Source organism: Palaemon carinicauda, chromosome 8, assembly GCF_036898095.1.
Source record: "Palaemon carinicauda isolate YSFRI2023 chromosome 8, ASM3689809v2, whole genome shotgun sequence".
In the NCBI taxonomy this organism is placed as follows: domain Eukaryota; kingdom Metazoa; phylum Arthropoda; class Malacostraca; order Decapoda; family Palaemonidae; genus Palaemon; species Palaemon carinicauda.
Window position 1 is genome coordinate 129,913,913 of NC_090732.1, and position 17,071 is coordinate 129,930,983.

Here is a 17,071-nt window from a genome sequence, read left to right on the forward strand (position 1 = left end):
TTACAAAAGAACGCCGTACAAGAAACGAAACACCTGAAGTTTCAAGGTCGGCTGTTCAGTGTCCCGAAGAAGGATTCAGACAAGAGAAGAGTGATTCTAGACCTATCCCTTCTCAACTTGTCCATTCAATGCGACAAGTTTCGAATGCTTACCGTCTCGCAGGTGCGGACCTTACTTCCCCGTGGGGCCGTCACCACCTCTATCGATCTTACAGACGCCTATTATCACGTCCCGATAGCGAGACACTTCCGTCCGTACCTAGGCTTTCGCTTAGGGGACAAAAGTTACTCCTTCAAGGTGATGCCTTTCGGGCTCAACATCGCCCCAAGGATCTTCACAAAGTTAGCAGAAGTCGCTGTTCAGGAACTCAGGAATCAAGGGATTCAAGTAGTAGCCTATCTGGACGACTGGCTCATTTGGTCAGACACCTCCCAAAATTGCCTAAAAGCCACTCACAAAGTCATCCATTATCTTCAATCTCTAGGCTTCCAGATCAACTTAAAGAAGTCCCGTCTTCTTCCAAAATCGAAGTTCCAATGGCTCGGCCTGCAATGTGATCTTATATCTCATACTTTGTGTCTTCCCAGACCCAAGAGGTTAGAGATTGCAAGGAACACCAAACGCTTTCTCAAAGACAAAGTAAGTTCCAGACGACTCCAAGAGAGGATTCTGGGGTCCCCTCAGTTTGCCTCAGTGACGGATCTTCTTCTGAAGGCAAAATTGAAAGATATCAATCGTGTCTGGCGTTCGAGGGCGAACCGGAAGCTCCGGGACAGGAAAGTCCGCCTTCCTCCCATTCTACGGGAAAGACTTCTTCCTTGGACAAGAGCAAACAGTCTGTCAAAGTCAGTTCCCCTTCGATTTCCGCCTCCGAAATTAATCATTCACACGGACGCATCCTTGTCAGGTTGGGGCGGTTATTCTCAGCTCAAGAAAGTTCAAGGTCTTTGGACTCCCTTGTTCCGCCAATTTCACATCAATGTGCTAGAGGCCATGGCAGTTCTTCTAACCCTGAAACGTCTTGCTCTTCCCAAGAAACAACACCTTCGTCTGGTCCTCGACAGCGAAGTGGTGGTCCGCTGCCTCAACAGAGGCGGGTCAAAGTCAGGGCCTCTGAACCATGTTCTAGTAGCCATATTCTCCCTAGCAGCCTTGAACCGTTGGCATCTTTCAGCTGTCCACCTGGCGGGAGTCCGGAATGTAGTGGCAGACGCCCTGTCCCGGACCTCCCCTCTAGAATCGGAATGGTCACTCGATCTAAAGTCATTTCGGTGGATTCTCTCTCAGGTTCCCGGTCTCCAAGTGGACCTCTTCGCCACGGAATCCAACCACAAATTGAGAGTATATGTGGCTCCCAATCTAGACCCTCAGGCTTACGCCACAGACGCCATGTCACAGAATTGGGACACCTGGGAAAAGATTTATCTCTTTCCCCCGGTGAATCTTTTGCTGAAAGTTCTAGACAAACTGAGATCCTTCAAGGGACAAGTAGCCTTGGTCGCACCCAACTGGCCCAAGAGCAACTGGTATCCTCTCCTGCGAGAGTTGAGACTATACCCTCACCCGATACCCAATCCGGTTCTGTCTCAGATAGTACAAACACGCGTTGTGTACGCTTTCTCAAACATTCAGAGCGCCCTAACTTTATGGACTTTATGAAGTTTGCGGCTATGCATGGTGCCAATATTGATCCTCAAAACACCTTGTTCCTAGAATCGGATAAACGGGATTCCACCATCCGCCAGTATGACTCTGCAGTTAAAAAGTTGGCAAAATTTTTAATAGACTCAGACGTGAACTGTATGAACTTGAACCTTACAGTCACTTTCTTTAGATCTTTATTAGAATCAGGTCTGGCAGCCAATACTATCACCACTATTAAATCGGCTCTGAAAAAGATCTTCCTAGTGGGTTTTAACATAGACTTAACCGACTCTTTGTTAGCTTCAATTCCGAAAGCTTGTGCCAGACTGAAACCGGTTACTCGTCCTACTCCGGTGACCTGGTTCCTTAATGACGTACTCAGATTGGCTTCTGATACCATTAACAGTTCTTGTGATTACATTCCCCTTCTCAGGAAAACACTTTTCCTGGTGAGCTTGGCTTCCGGGGCAAGAATTTCTGAATTGGCAGCCTTGTCGAGAGACCCGGGTCATATTGACTTCCTGCCTTCGGGAGAGGTCCTTCTTTCTCCTAACAAATTCTTTTTGGCTAAGAACGAAGACCCTCAAAACAGATGGTCTTCCTGGAAAATTGTTCCCCTCACGCAAGATCCGTCTCTGTGCCCTGTTACTACTCTTAGGTCTTATTTATCCCGGACCTCCTCTAACTCCTCGGGGCCTCTATTCGTTAGAGAACAAGGCGGTACCATTACTATTAAAGGGATCAGGCAACAAATCTTGTATTTTATTAAACAAGCTAACCCTGACTCTTTTCCTCTTGCACATGATATCAGGGCGGTTGCTACCTCGGTGAACTTCTTTCACCACATGAATTTTACAGACCTTTCCAGGTATACAGGGTGGAAATCACCGTCAGTGTTCAAGAAACACTACCTTAAACATTTGGAAGCCCTAAAATTTTCTACAGTAGCCGCAGGGAGCGTAGTTACTCCCAAGTAACTCACAGGTTAATGCCTTGACTCTTTATCTCTCCCTCTTACCTGCCTCATTTATACCCTATTGTATTCGTTGGTCTCGCACCTGAATACTGTTATTATATTTGTAAATTTTATGCTCCTGAGTATCTGTATATATTATCACTCACGGCATTATTATACCTACCTTATTGGATTTATGTTCATATTTAAGATACCCTTATAATTGTTTTTTGGTACTCATCTCTGATTAAAAGCATCCTGTATTTCCCTTACGCTTATGTTTTTTCCTTTATTTTGCAAGTTTGGTGACATTTTCTCTTGTATAGATTCACTGGGCGGCACAGGTTCGAGCCCAGAAAAGGGATTTTGACGTAGGAAAAATCTATTTCTGGGCGAAGGACCTGTGCCGCCCAGTGAACCCTCCCAGCTCCTCTCCCTTGGAGTCCCCAAACTTTGGGTGCTAAGGAGTTGGGTTCTGAGCGGATGCATTGTTAGTAGTACCGAGTGAGGTTGAACGGCTCTCCTCTATTGGGGTTTCTGTCGTGGATGAATCTAAATAGTGCGGGACCTCTGGATTATACGCCCAATTTTATACCGACACCAATAGGTGAGCGAGCTAGTTAACCTAGCACTCCTTTACATTTTTTCTCTGGTATATTTAGCAGTAAATTACCTAAGAATAAGTGCTAAATGGAGCTTATTCACTGGGCGGCACAGGTCCTTCGCCCAGAAATAGATTTTTCCTACGTCAAAATCCCTTTATTGAACATGTAAGCGTGGGGCATGCCAAGAGATTATTAAATAAATCTAACACTTATGCAAAGACATTAAAAACAGGAGAAAAAGTTCCTCGGGAATCATCTCGCCCACCTACTACTGTAGGTAGTTCTCGAAAAAGGAATTCACCATCTATTGATAAAGTGCTGCATAAGACAAGAATATCTCCTCCTAAAGATTTATCATTGAGTATCAACCAAAAGACATTGCCCACCACTATCAAACCTTTGTCCCCCATTACAAAGGATAGTACTAACCTCTCCCAGGCCATATCCTTGCCTGATTTAATGGAGATTCCACCTGACACCAAGTTATCAGGTGTACCTGTAGTGGGGAAGGTACAAAAACCTGGTAACTTACTACCTACTATTCGTAAAAGAGAGAGACCTCCATCTCTCTCACCCCCTTCCATAAGAAATACTAGAATTATGACATCAAATAAATATGATGTTTTGTCTGTTGATGTTGCCGATCAACCAGAAGATAATTTAAATAAATCAGAAATTCAAGTTGAGGTCCACCATCCCCCTCAACAAATAGATAAAAAAGATACAAAGAAAAACACCAACGTAAAACCCAACATAACAAGACCACCTCTGAAGAAACCTACAGGTAATAATGTTAGATTAAAAACTGCTAATGGGAAGACCTCATCCAAGATGTCTTCCAGAAATAATCCATAGTTTTCTCCTCCATTTTGCAATGGAACTGTCAGGGTTTGAGGGCGAAATATGAAGAACTTAAGCTCCTAATTCATGAACATTCCCCCATAATTGTATGTCTACAGGAAAGTATGCTTGATTCTAACACTCCTAGTCCTCGAGAGTATGTTAGCTATAGAACACCATATAATCAACAAGCAGGGAGCCATGGCGGAAGTCTCGTGTACATTCGTCGAGATGTTCCCCAAATACCCATGTCTATACGTACAACCCTGCAGGCAGTTGTTGTACAAATTGATATAGGGAGAAAATATACAATATGCTCTCTGTACTTACCTCCAAATGATAATATTTTATATGATGATTTAGTAGAGGTCATTCAACAACTCCCTCAACCTTTTCTCTTACTGGGAGATATGAATGGTAGACATCCTTTATGGGGTGATATTTTAGCAAACACAAGGGGCAATATTATCTCATCAATTGTGGAGAATGAGGATGTGGGACTCCTTAATACAGGAGAGCCCACACACTTCCATGTTCAGACAGGTACTTTGTCATGCATTGACCTTTCAATTGCAAGCTCTAACTGCCTTCTTGATTTTGATTGGAGGACATTAGATGATTGGCATACTAGTGATCATGCACCAATCATTATAAACACCAACAAGGGTCCGCCTTTGCAAAGATCGCCACGTTGGAATCTAGACAAGGCAGACTGGGTTAAATTTTCCGAGCTAAGTGAAATCGAAGGGAGAGCAGAACAGTTTGAAAGTGTTGATGATGCCATAGACCTACTGAATGGAACTCTTCATACAGCAGGAGCCAATTCAATTCCCAAAACAACAGGGTTATTCAAACGACGACCAGTCCCGTGGTGGTCTTCAGAACTAACTGCACTCCACAGAGCCACAAGAAGATCTCTAACACGATTGCGTAGACGCAGAACTGATGAGAATTTAACTATGTACAAGAAATGTAGAGCACAGTTCCGTCGTGCCATGAAAGAAGCAACATGCCAGTCATTGATGTCTTTTGTTTCCTCCATTAACAGTAGAACACCACCATCTTCTGTGTGGAGGAAAGTAAAAAAGATAGCTGGCAAATTCACCCCCAACCCACCACCAGTGTTGAAGGTGAATGGCCAGTATGTAACTGAAGCAAATGAAGTTAGCAGTGCCCTGGCTAATCATTTTTCAAATGTATCCAGCAAGTGTGAAGGAGCCCCTGGTCACCAGTATAGGAGCACTGAAGAAAAGAAAATTTTAAATTTTGCAACAAGAAGGGAAGAGTCGTATAATTCTCCTTTCACTGAAAGAGAATTTGATTCCGCACTTGCTCATTGCAACGATACAGCCCCTGGACCCGATGGAATTCCATATGCAATGATTAAACATGTACATTTTAATACAAAGCTATTTATTTTAAGCATTATTAATAGAATATGGCATGATCATAGTTACCCAAGTGTTTGGGAACTAGCCATTATTTTAGCCTATTTAAAACCCGGTAAAGACAAGTTTTTAGCAGCAAACTATCGTCCTATTGCATTGACATCTTGTTTATGTAAAATCATGGAGAAGATGGTCAATGCAAGGCTGATATGGTACCTTGAAAAGAAAGGTATTTTAACACCGATTCAATGTGGATTCCGAAAAATGCACTCAACGATTGATGTGTTGATACGACTTGAGTCTTCTATTTGTGAAGCCTTTGCTTCCAAACAGCACCATGTTACAGTATTTTTTGACCTTGAAAAGGCATATGATACCACATGGAGATATGGTATTCTTAAAACCATTCATGAATTGGGATTGAGAGGAGAGCTGCCACTATTTATTCAGGCATTTCTTTCACGTAGAGTTTTTCAAGTGAGAGTGGGGGAAACACTATCAGAGAGTAAGTGCTAGGAAGAAGGAGTTCCTCAGGGTAGTGTGCTGAGTGTAACCCTTTTTGCACTAGCAATTAATGGGATATCCTCAGCCATTCCCCAGGATGTTCTCTCAACATTATTTGTGGATGATCTCTCAATATCATTTGCTGGCACTAGAATGGCAATGGTTTAGAGAAAAATCCAACTCTCTATTGATAAAATTATCCAGTGGGCTGACATGAATGGATTTAAGTTCTCGACAAGTAAAACTACCATTGTCCATTTTTGTCGTATCCGGGGAGTACATCCAGACCCGGATATATACATTAAAGGTCAACGGATACCATGTGTATCGGAAACCAAATTTTTAGGTTTGATATTTGACTGTAAACTTACATGGGTTTCTCACCTAAAAGCGCTAAAAGCTAAATGTGTTGAAGCTCTAAATATCTTAAAAGTATTGTCCCATACATCATGGGGGGCAGACCGCAATACTATTTTAAAATTATACAAGGCCTTGATTTTTTCCAAAATTAGTTATGGTTGTGAGGTATATTCTTCAGCCACCCCAAGCCGGTTAAAAATATTAGATTCGATACATCATGCAGGTATTAGATTGTCTACTGGAGCTTTTAAAACCTCGCCTATCCCAAGTCTCCTTGTTGATGCTGGAGAGTTACCTCTAGACCTCTACCGAATGTCTTCCATTCTTCGGTATTGGTTTAGATTGCAAAGACTCCCTAACTCTCTAGCCTTTCAGACTGCAAGCCTTGTAAGACACGCATCATACTTTGAGTTGCACCCAAAATATCCTCAACCTTATGGCTTTCGGGTGAAACAATTATTAAATAGTCTGGATATAATTAGAAATAAGGTACTTCCATTCAAGGTATCATCAACGCCTCCATGGAAGTTACCAGATATCTTTTTGTAAATATTTTATTGGAGATAAGAAGAATATGTCAGACATAGAAGCCAGGTCTCTTTTTAATGAACATGTTAAAGAACAGAGAGGATCAACTTTTATCTATACTGATGGCTCCAAATCTGATGCTGGCGTTGGATTTGGAGTACATAGTAATGGTTTTAATTGTAGAGGTGCACTTCCTCTGACCGCTTCCATATTTACTGCCGAACTGTATGGCATAATAACCGCTATTGAGAAAATAGCGTTGGAGAAGGAGGGTAATTTTACAATTTTTAGTGATGCAAGGAGTGTCCTTCAAGCTATGGTTCAATTTTGTTGGGTTCCAGCACATGTAGGTGTGTCCGGGAATGAGAAGGCAGATTCACTGGCTAAGGAGGCTGCATCCGAGTTGCTGCCAAGAAGGTATCCCATTCCCTGTAATGATTTCTTACCTGACATCAAGAAATTGGTTTGCAATAAATGGCAACAGCAATGGGATAGTCAAGATGGCAATAAAATGAGGGAAGTAACAAATGACATATCTCCTTGGAGGTATAATATGATGCCCCGAAAATGGGAGACGTCTCTTTGTCGTCTCCGTATTGGTCACACTCGGTTGACACATGAGTTTCTGCTGAAGGGCCAACACCAACCGTATTGTGACAACTGTTTAGTACCTCTAACAGTAAGGCATTTGTTGATCAAATGCCCCAATTACAACATCTTGCGGAATAGATATTTGTTTGAGGCTCGAGGTGAGGGTGGCAGGTTCATCCTTGCCAAGATTCTTGGAAATGATGTGTCCTACCATGCAAGTGGCATTTTTAGATTTATTTCAGAAGCAGGTCTTCTGAAAAATATTTAACTTTTATGACATTCAATATTTATGATTTTAATTGAATACTCTTTAATTTTTTATTTTATTTAATTTTTTACTTTTGTATACATAAATTAAATGTTACCGGCGTCAATGACCTTAGATGTCAGGATGCCTGAAAACTTTAATTCATTCATTCATTATCAAGCAAGCCAATCCTGTTTCAGTCCCACATGCCCATGATATCTGAGCAGTGGCAACATCAGTAAATTATTTTCATCACATGAATTTTGAAGAATTAAAAAGCTACACAGGCTGGAAATCACCAAGTCTTCAAACTCCTCTATTTGAAATCTTTGGAGGCCCTTAAATTTGCAACAGTGGCAGCAGGGAACGTAGTTCCTCCGGATATAGTGGAACTATAACTAGGTCCTATCTTATCTTTTTTTTTTTTTAGTGCCTTTTCTCCTTGTAAGGAGCGGGCCGTCACCTGCCTTGGTTTGCACCCTACCCCATGGTTATGATGTATATAATTTATTTGTCTTTTCTTGATTATAACATCTCATGATCTTTATTTGTTGGGAGTTTTCCCAAAATTTTCAACTTTTAATTTTGGGTCTCTGACTGAGTATTGTACTTTAGGAGATTGGTAGTTTAAGATTTGTTATTAAACTCTTAATTCAATATTCTATTTCATTTCAATTTCTTACCTTTGTGTGTGTTCCCAAGCGTTAGGACCAATTCTCTGTTATTATTTCACGGAGCGACACAGGTCAAGCCCAGAAAAGGGATTTTGACAAAGGAAAAATCTATTTCTGGGCGAGGAACCTGTGTCGCCCAGTGAACCCACCCCGTTTTTTTTCCCCCACCCTAGGCTGGTCCAAGCTTGGGGTGCTAGTAGGAATGAGGGAAGAAACATGGGAAGTGGTAGGGGTGGGGGGAGGGTAGTCAGTAGTCTGATATAGAACAGCACCTCGTAGTATCGGGGGATATTGAGGAAGGAGAGGACTAACTGGTGAGGGACCTCTGGTCGTGGTTCTAACACGCCCAAGTTACTATACCGACACTCCATTAGAGTCAGCGAGCTGGGTTTATTCCTGGCATTCCATGCAACTTTTTTCTCTGGTATATTTAGCAGTATTTATACCTTAGAAATGGTGATACAAGGATCATTCCACTGGGCGACACAGGTTCCTCGCTCAGAAATAGATTTTTCCTTCGTCAAAATCCCTGTATAACATTTTTCCATAGCTCAGAAAAGTGACCACTATGACCTACATTAGGCCTGTAGAACAGTACTCTACTGCCATATCCACTTTGTAACTTCTACATAAAAATCAGTCTTACCCATTTTTAAGGGTAGGAATGGAGAAATCTATTTCCTTCACTTTAACCTTGGAGATCTCTCCCTCACTAATATGCAAGAGACAGGTATTTACACAACTTAGAATTTTCTTTTTTTTTTTTGTGGAATTTTCACACGTATCAAATGGAAAACAAACAAGGTCCCCAATGACTGAGTAATTGAGCCAAAAAAGTAGTCCTACACTGGGTATGAATTATTGCTTTACCTAATATGAACCATGAATCTTAAATCTCAATGAAATATACCCATTCCCAAATATGTAGTAGGCAGGACAGGGGCATCTGCTTTTACATTTCTTTGGTACAGTAGGCACCAAAACTGATGCAACAAATTGCAAAATTCATCTAAGTTGCCAGTTAGTATATTTTATTCCTATCATTGTTATCCTCTTTATCTAATAAGTATTAGTGATTAACTGTAGAACCACTGAAGGCATTTCCTTACTGAATGGTCAATGCTAGTTCAATAATTTTTTTATGAAAAGGAAAAAAAATAATTTCCCCCTTGGAACGTACAGCTCTCAATGTGTGATATGAAGTGTTCACCATCCAGTGGCAGCAAGAACTGTCGAGTGATTGTCAATTACCTTGTTATATCAAAAACAATTTCTTTTTATAAAGCACAAAGAAGTTTGGCATCTGATTAAATGAAATATAAACATGACTCCAGTTGGTGCATTCAACTAAATTTTAGATTTTCTAAGTTGCCATACATACATATGATAGATTATGAAATTTATACATCTTTATGTAACCTGCATGTTGATATGGGAGAGTACGATTCAATTATCAAGTTTTTTTAACACCTTGTATCTTGTTTAATTTAATTAGATGCTAAACTCTCTATCATAACTTTCAATAATGCTATAAAAGGGTTTGTGCCTTAATAAAATGTTTTCAAGATACAGGGTTTAGTGATGTATCAAATATAAAAAATGTCACTTGAAAGTTAACTAACTGGATACAGTACTGTTATTTTTTTTTCTTTTACAGTTGAAGGTTCACAGACTATTGGTTCAACACAAGAGGAATTGAAAACAATGGGTTCTGTCATAGCTCAAGCACGAAAAATTTTGAACAAGTACGGGCGAAGAGAAAACACAGACAAACTATTAATCTTTCTTGGTTTAATTTTTTTCTTAGCTTCTTGTCTTGTAGTTTTAAGAAATAGATTTATATTCTAGTACTCCATAATCCAACTACCAGGATTTTAAAACAATACAACCATCAGCATAATCAATTTAAAAAAAAAAATTTTTTTTTGAAAATATAAAAGAAAATTAACAGTATACATATTTTACATGTATAGTTGTCAATTAATCTGTCACTCTTAACTGTACAACTGAAAATTTACAAGCAAACTATTTGTACAAAGGAGAAAAATAAGCCCCTATTTCTCTACTAAAATATTGTCAAAAGTTGAGGTATGACTATAAAATAAAACATTGTTTAAATTATTAAAATTCACTCAAACCTTGGACAAGAAGTATATAATGTTTTTAGAATATAATACAATGTAGACAGGTAAAACAAGAAAATAAAATATACAAATAAAAAACTTAGGTACTAAAAAATGCACAGGTACAGATAATCTACTACTACCACCGATGTATTTCTAAACTATGTCTTCAGGTACTTCTCTCACTAATACCAATTACTTCTGAGCTCTAGTTCTCCTGCTCACCCTGGAAATAAATGAATAATAAGAATGTAAAACTTAACATATTTGATTTCAAGTTGAAAAAAAAAAAAAAAAAAAAATTTTTTTTTTTGATGAAATAATCAATTATTTTAATACTTGCCTGAAGCTCACCTGACCTCATTCATGAAGTGACTATCATTAAAACATGAAAAGTACAAAAATTATTAAACAAAGTTCAGATAACATCGAAAGCCAGGATTACTGTAGAAATCTTTCAGTACATATATGTTATAATGTCAGCTATAGCTACAGATAAGCTGACGAAATAGAATGATGTTTTAATCACTGCTTTGAACATAACTTTAAGCAAAGTAAAAAATTTGGATGTAATTTGCATTGAATGAGCTAAAAAAAAAAGATAGCCTATTTGTTATTCGTGATAGTCTTGAGATCAGCTGTTCACAACCATAAATAAAGCAACAATTGTTGACTGTTAAGTTGCACTTTCAATTGTTAAGAAAATATACAAAAATGTATTTTTATGTGATGTTTTATACTTTTATTCTTATTTATTGTACAAAAATATGATTTTGTGTGCTGTCAATGCTTCAAATGGTAGATAGTTGAACTATCATAAAAAAACGTCACTGTTAAGCTCTTTAAGACCGCCAATTAATATAAAAAAGTCTGTTTTCATAATTTGTTCGTTAGGATTTATGTTATGTGAAAGTTTACGTTGAATATGAGTATCTCAACATGATATATACTTCAATTCTTATTTTTAGTAAAAAAAAACATGTTTTGTGTGCTTTTAAAGCTATTCCAGTGCTATAATGATTTCGGTCAAGGAGGACCAACGGAAAGTCAAACGAAATGACTCGAAACTGGATTTTTATTTTTCCACGTATTATTTTTGACAACTGACGTAATTTTGAAACCGACGTAAGTCGAGATATACCTGTGTGTGTGTGTGTGTGTGTGTGTGTGTGTGTATATATATATATATATATATATATATATATATATATATATATATATATACACACACACATATGTAATATTTCTATACTTACGAAAAATTGGTTGTACTATGTCCTTTCAGTGCAAACTTCTCAATGATAAATAAGATATAAAAAATTTAAGCCTCAGAAAGTTATTGGCCTTAGTCCCCATGATTTTATATCGACAAGTCACAAAAGTTTTCTTCACCCAATGTCATTTTCATATAGAAATAGAAATCCAATTAAGTGGGGAGGGAAGGAACTCAAAATAATCAAATCACTTAAATTTCCCTGTTCTTCCCTTCCAACACACAAATGTGGTGGCATATTGGAAGCATCCCTGTCTGGTGCTCAACAGACGGGGGTTGAGTTCGCTCAATCTAGTTTCTTTAGTGTCTAGAAACTCATTAGTGTTGAATTGATAATGTGTTAAACAGACAATGTATTGGAATGACAAAGTCAAAGAAAGACCAAGAAAGTGTGTGAGAGAGAATAAAGTAACCAATTATCTAATGATTTAAATTAGTTATCCAATTAACCAGTAAATGTTATGAATTAAACTAGTAAACGTTTCAGTTAACTAATGGTATCTAGTAGAGTTATCAACTTGAGTATCTAGGTAACTATATAAGTATATAAAATTTTATTTATGAGAATATACATATGCTTTACTAATTTATCTGATAACATTTACTTGTTAATTTGATATCTAATTTACATCATTCAACTACTGGATACTTTATTCTCTCACTCTCTTCGAATTTGTCATTTTGACACCGTCTGTTCAACAAATTGACAGTTCCACACTGTCTGCACACGCATTAATGGGCTGTGCATGTCGGGTAACTTCCTCAGTCTCAAAGTCAAAATACTTCCCTACCTTATTTACACCACTAATCAGTGAGGAGGAGAGTGGTCATAAATTTCTGTTTAAGTCTATGAACCTACTGTCACTGAAGTGTGAGGGGGGGGTCATAAATCCTTTCAGACAAACTATTTTCAATCATTCTATAAATCCATACAGCCTATACCTTACTGAATGGAGTCTTACAGGTGGATTACTGTCTGTCCCTACAAGCTATATTTTACAGACTCGACTGGTGTCATATTCCTAAAAGTTATATCTTATTGAATGTAGTCCTAGCCATACTAGCTGTATCTTAATGAGTGAAGTCCTATACCTACAAGCTATATCTGAACAAATGGAGTCCTGTCCATACTAGCTATACCTTACTGAATAAAGTCCTATCCATACAACCTATATCTTACCGAATGGAGCCCTGTCCATTCAAGCTGTATCTTACCGAGTGGAGCTCTATACATACAAACTATATCTGAACAAATGGATTCCTGTCCATACAAGCTTTATCTTTCTGAATGAAGTCTTATCCAACATATCCTATAAGGAAATAGCTTAAGCCTTCTCTGGATTACCTGTGAACTTGAGTAAGCTTCTTTTACGCTTTAATGGATAATTTCATCATGAAACATACCACCCCTAGAGGAGTATTGAGATTACCCACTCCGCACTAGCATCTCAAACTCAAAAAAAAATCCAGAAAATATCATAGTATTGTAGGGAAAGAAAGACAGGAAAATAACAAATTTTTAAAGTAATAAACCTCTTCATTGGATAAAGGTAATGCTGTAAGTTTCTCTTAAATAGTGAATTGCCTGAAACCTTCCCAGGAGAAATGTTTGAGTTTAATTTCCCTTAAAAAGGGATTGCACTGAAACAATCCCAGGAAAAATTAGTTGAAACATTTAATGAAAATAAGTTTGTCAAAACATTCCCTGAAGAAGAGCTAAAAGCATCCTCTGAAAAGGGATCAAGAAAATGATAAGCCTTCAAGATGAAAGTTCATCTGAAATCCTACTTTCTACAATCAGTACTGAACTCGGAGCAAAAAAGTAATTAAAAAATGCATATAATGGAGCAGCATGGGGACTAAATATACAACATAGGAGTACCACTGGCAAAATGAACCTATAAAATTCCTTAAATTCAAAACCCTAAAATCAAAATAGTGAGATAACTTAGCTTTAGGGAATCCAACCCTCTTTGAAATCATGGAAAACCTGAAATTGTCTTATTACTTTCTCCAGAGAAATAATGAGAAAAATTAGCAAATAAACAACTTAACGCCCATGGGATTAAGGTGAAAAATTAAAAGAGTATCGTCTGGTTTCAGTTTCAGTTCGAGTATCATCAGAGTAGATGCTCATCAGAATGTCAGCAGGGTAAGCCCAACTGTGGTGCCCAACCACAGCAATATCCTACCCAATAAACTCACGTTTCTGGGCGGGGATCGATCTGCTGCCATGTGTATGCTAGGCAGAGCAAATAATATCTATGGGACAAAGTTACTCTGGAAAATGCTACAGCAATCAAATACAAGAAAGAAGACTGGCCACCATAGAAAAGAAAAAAAAAATTGAAGACTTTTTCAAGAATATTCTTGGAAAAAAAAATGAAAAACAGGAAATCCTTATTTTATTATTAAACTCAATATGCAACAATCCACATGCAACTAACATAAAGTTAGTGAGTGATCATATTCAGTCAATAGAAAACTAGGTAACTGTGGCCGATTGTAAACTAGGTCGGCACTGGGTTGCAACAAAAATGCTTATGAGTTGTTAACATGATGTTACTAAACTGCCTGTATGGCCATTATGTTTCTAAGGCTACTACTATATTCTCAATTTTCACTAAGAAACTTGCAATTAGAAAATACATAACACAATGAATTTTGAGAATTATTGAAATAATAAATACCTTTTCGGGGGAGATGCTATGTCTTCCTCTGCTGGTTTCTTTCTACTTCCTCGCTTAGTAGGGGTCTGAATTTCTTCAGTAGCCACTGCTTTGTTTCCACGTCTTGTAGCTGGAACCTCCTTTTCCAGCACTACTTTCTTGTTTCCACGTCTTGTAGGCTGAGCTTCAGTTTCTTCCTCCCTATTATAAATAATGAAGTTAATGATATCATCAACAGAAAAAACAATATAAAAATATTGACAACAAATTTTATATCTTTATCGTTCTCTTGTAGAACAGAAACTTTCTTAGAAAAGTAAGTACTTGCACACATACTTTTAAAACAAATTCGGTTGGTGAACTTTGTTTCTAGTAATACATTTTTACCATTAAAATTTTCATTTTCCTTTGCAAACAGTAATTTTTTATAATGAAATCAATTTCAGTACTGTAGTCACTCATATTCATATACTTTTATGCTTCAAACATTAAGATTGACAAGAACTAGGGAAAATTAAATTTCCTGGCTTTTAACTAGACAGCTTACTTTTTCATATCACACCACCGCTTCAATTGAGAGAGAGAGAGAGAAAAAAAACTTTATGATTGGATGAGCAACGTTTCAGTATTTTTCATGGCTATCCAAACCTTAGTCTTTTAAATAGAGAAATTATTCTGGTGCAAGCAGGTACAGATATTGAATTAATTACCAAGGTTGTAAATGACAGGTGGTATGTTCGGGTGAGTAGCCCTGCCCCACTCACTATCTGTCACTGTCAGAAGAGCCTCACTTTGACCTTTTAGAAATAGAGTACAGCCAGCCCGCACTTTACGCAATTTTATACTTCACAATTTCACTTATATGGGACAGAGAGAACCGCAATACCTATTAAATAAAAAATCTTGGGGCGCGATGCTTTCAAATACTGTAGTAGACATTCCTTTACACTGGGCTTACTTCGGGCCACTTCCCTCTCTCCTTACCCAGATCTCGCTGTACACTGTATACCCATCACTGTGGTATAAAATTACAGGTATTTTTAAAAATAACCTGGATTTTAATAAAAGTTGCGTTTCACTGATCTGCATTCAATAATAACGCATGTAATATTCACATTTTAGTAACGTATTAGTAAATAAAATGAGCAAATTATAATTGTTTCCATTGGCAACATTTATGCTTTCCAAATCGGCTGATAAAAAAAGAGAAAGAGGGAGAGTGAGAGATCTAGTATCCAATACCTCTCACATACTATATTTACTATAGACTTGAATCCCATATAGAAATGAACCGAAGTTTCATTCATGCTGCCGATACACAATAATTTATGGTATTTAGCTCTGTGGTGCTTAACTGTAAATCTTAGGAGATTATTTACATACTGTTATAACAAAACTATATTCTCAATTTTCAGATACTAATTTTATCTACTAAATTCAACATTTACATTTATTTTTGCAATTTGCACATTCAAAGGTTCCCACTAAATTGGGTTTCATGTTTCCTTCAGTTTCCCCAATTCCAAACGGAACAAGTATAAATATTGTTTGTTTTCTCAACTTCATTTATAGCTTGTTAGTTTATATTTGGCACTATATTTTCTTGAGGATCTTTTATCCATAGTGAATAAGGGTATGTAAAAATGTCAGTCTTATGTTACAAGCAAAAAAGCTGATATCTGATTCAGTTGCATGTAACAAAACAGGTGTTTTTTGTTCAGTTGTTATTGAGGCTGTATGCATTTACAATGATTATTAACATTACTTACAATACTTTAATCATTATCTTTTAATATTCTCCCACATTGAAGTAGAAGATAGGACAAATATTATTACCAGGTTACTGTAGATGTCGGACAGTACTGCGCAAGAGACAATGCATCAGGAATTGCACCATGCTTTGATTCACTGTGTAGAACTTCGTACGAGAATGGTTAGTGGTCATCATATAAAATATGTGTAGTTAGTTAATCTTGAATTGTATACATATTGTACAGAACAGTATTACAATACAGTGTTTATTAACTACGTACTGTACTTTACAATACTGTACAGTATATAAATGTAGGCTACATGTGAGGTGAGCTGTCAAAAGTAGTCGAGTCAAAACAGTGAACACTTACAGTACAGTTGAACTCTAATGTAGTGATATTACTGTCATATATTACAATATCAGGGAGTGTTATACGATACAGTATTACTAGATAGGAACAACAGTATTTGTTATAATTGTATGATCACTTCTCAGTAAAATTATAGTTTCAGTCAGCACAACAACTATGTACTGTACTGTAGCCTTCCCGTGTCCAGTACGTAGTGTACACGTGCGCATATACAGTGATACCTCGGTAGTCGAACGACTCTATACTCGAACAATTCGGAGTTCGACCAAAATTTTCGAGAAATTTTTGCTGCGGTGCTCGACCAAAAATTCGGTACTCGACCAGCCGAACACGTGACGACCGCATGGGCTTTGTGATGATCGCGCCATCTCGGCCACTCTCGCTTGTTCGGGAAGCATCAGTTCTCTCGAGAGCGTCACTCAGACAACGCGCGATCAGCATTCGTTGTGATTTAGTGATTTTCAGTGCTTTTAATTGCTTTTTTAGCTTTCATAATGAGTCCCAAGAAAGTAATGAGTGTTAAGGGGAAGGAGAAGAGGAAAACAGT

The 17,071-nt window shown here is 37.7% G+C and overlaps 2 protein-coding genes across 5 annotated transcripts in view; one reads left to right on the plus strand and one right to left on the minus strand.

Annotated features, from left to right (window-relative positions):
- LOC137645919 (vesicle transport protein SEC20-like) overlaps positions 1–10,463 on the plus strand; it is a 96,532-nt gene extending 86,069 nt beyond the window's left edge. For all 3 annotated transcript variants that reach the window (XM_068378966.1, XM_068378965.1, XM_068378967.1), the window contains exon 6: positions 9,994–10,463. In XM_068378966.1, the coding sequence (XP_068235067.1) occupies positions 9,994–10,184 (191 nt within the window). In that variant the 3' untranslated portion in view covers positions 10,185–10,463. The remainder of the gene's footprint in view (positions 1–9,993) is intronic.
- LOC137645917 (proliferation marker protein Ki-67-like) overlaps positions 10,296–17,071 on the minus strand; it is a 78,726-nt gene continuing 71,950 nt past the window's right edge. For both annotated transcript variants that reach the window (XM_068378963.1, XM_068378964.1), the window contains exons 8-9: positions 14,423–14,602; positions 10,296–10,685 (exon numbers count right to left, since the gene is read on the minus strand). In XM_068378963.1, coding sequence (XP_068235064.1) covers positions 10,655–10,685; positions 14,423–14,602 — 211 coding nt within the window. In that variant the 3' untranslated portion in view covers positions 10,296–10,654. The remainder of the gene's footprint in view (positions 10,686–14,422; positions 14,603–17,071) is intronic.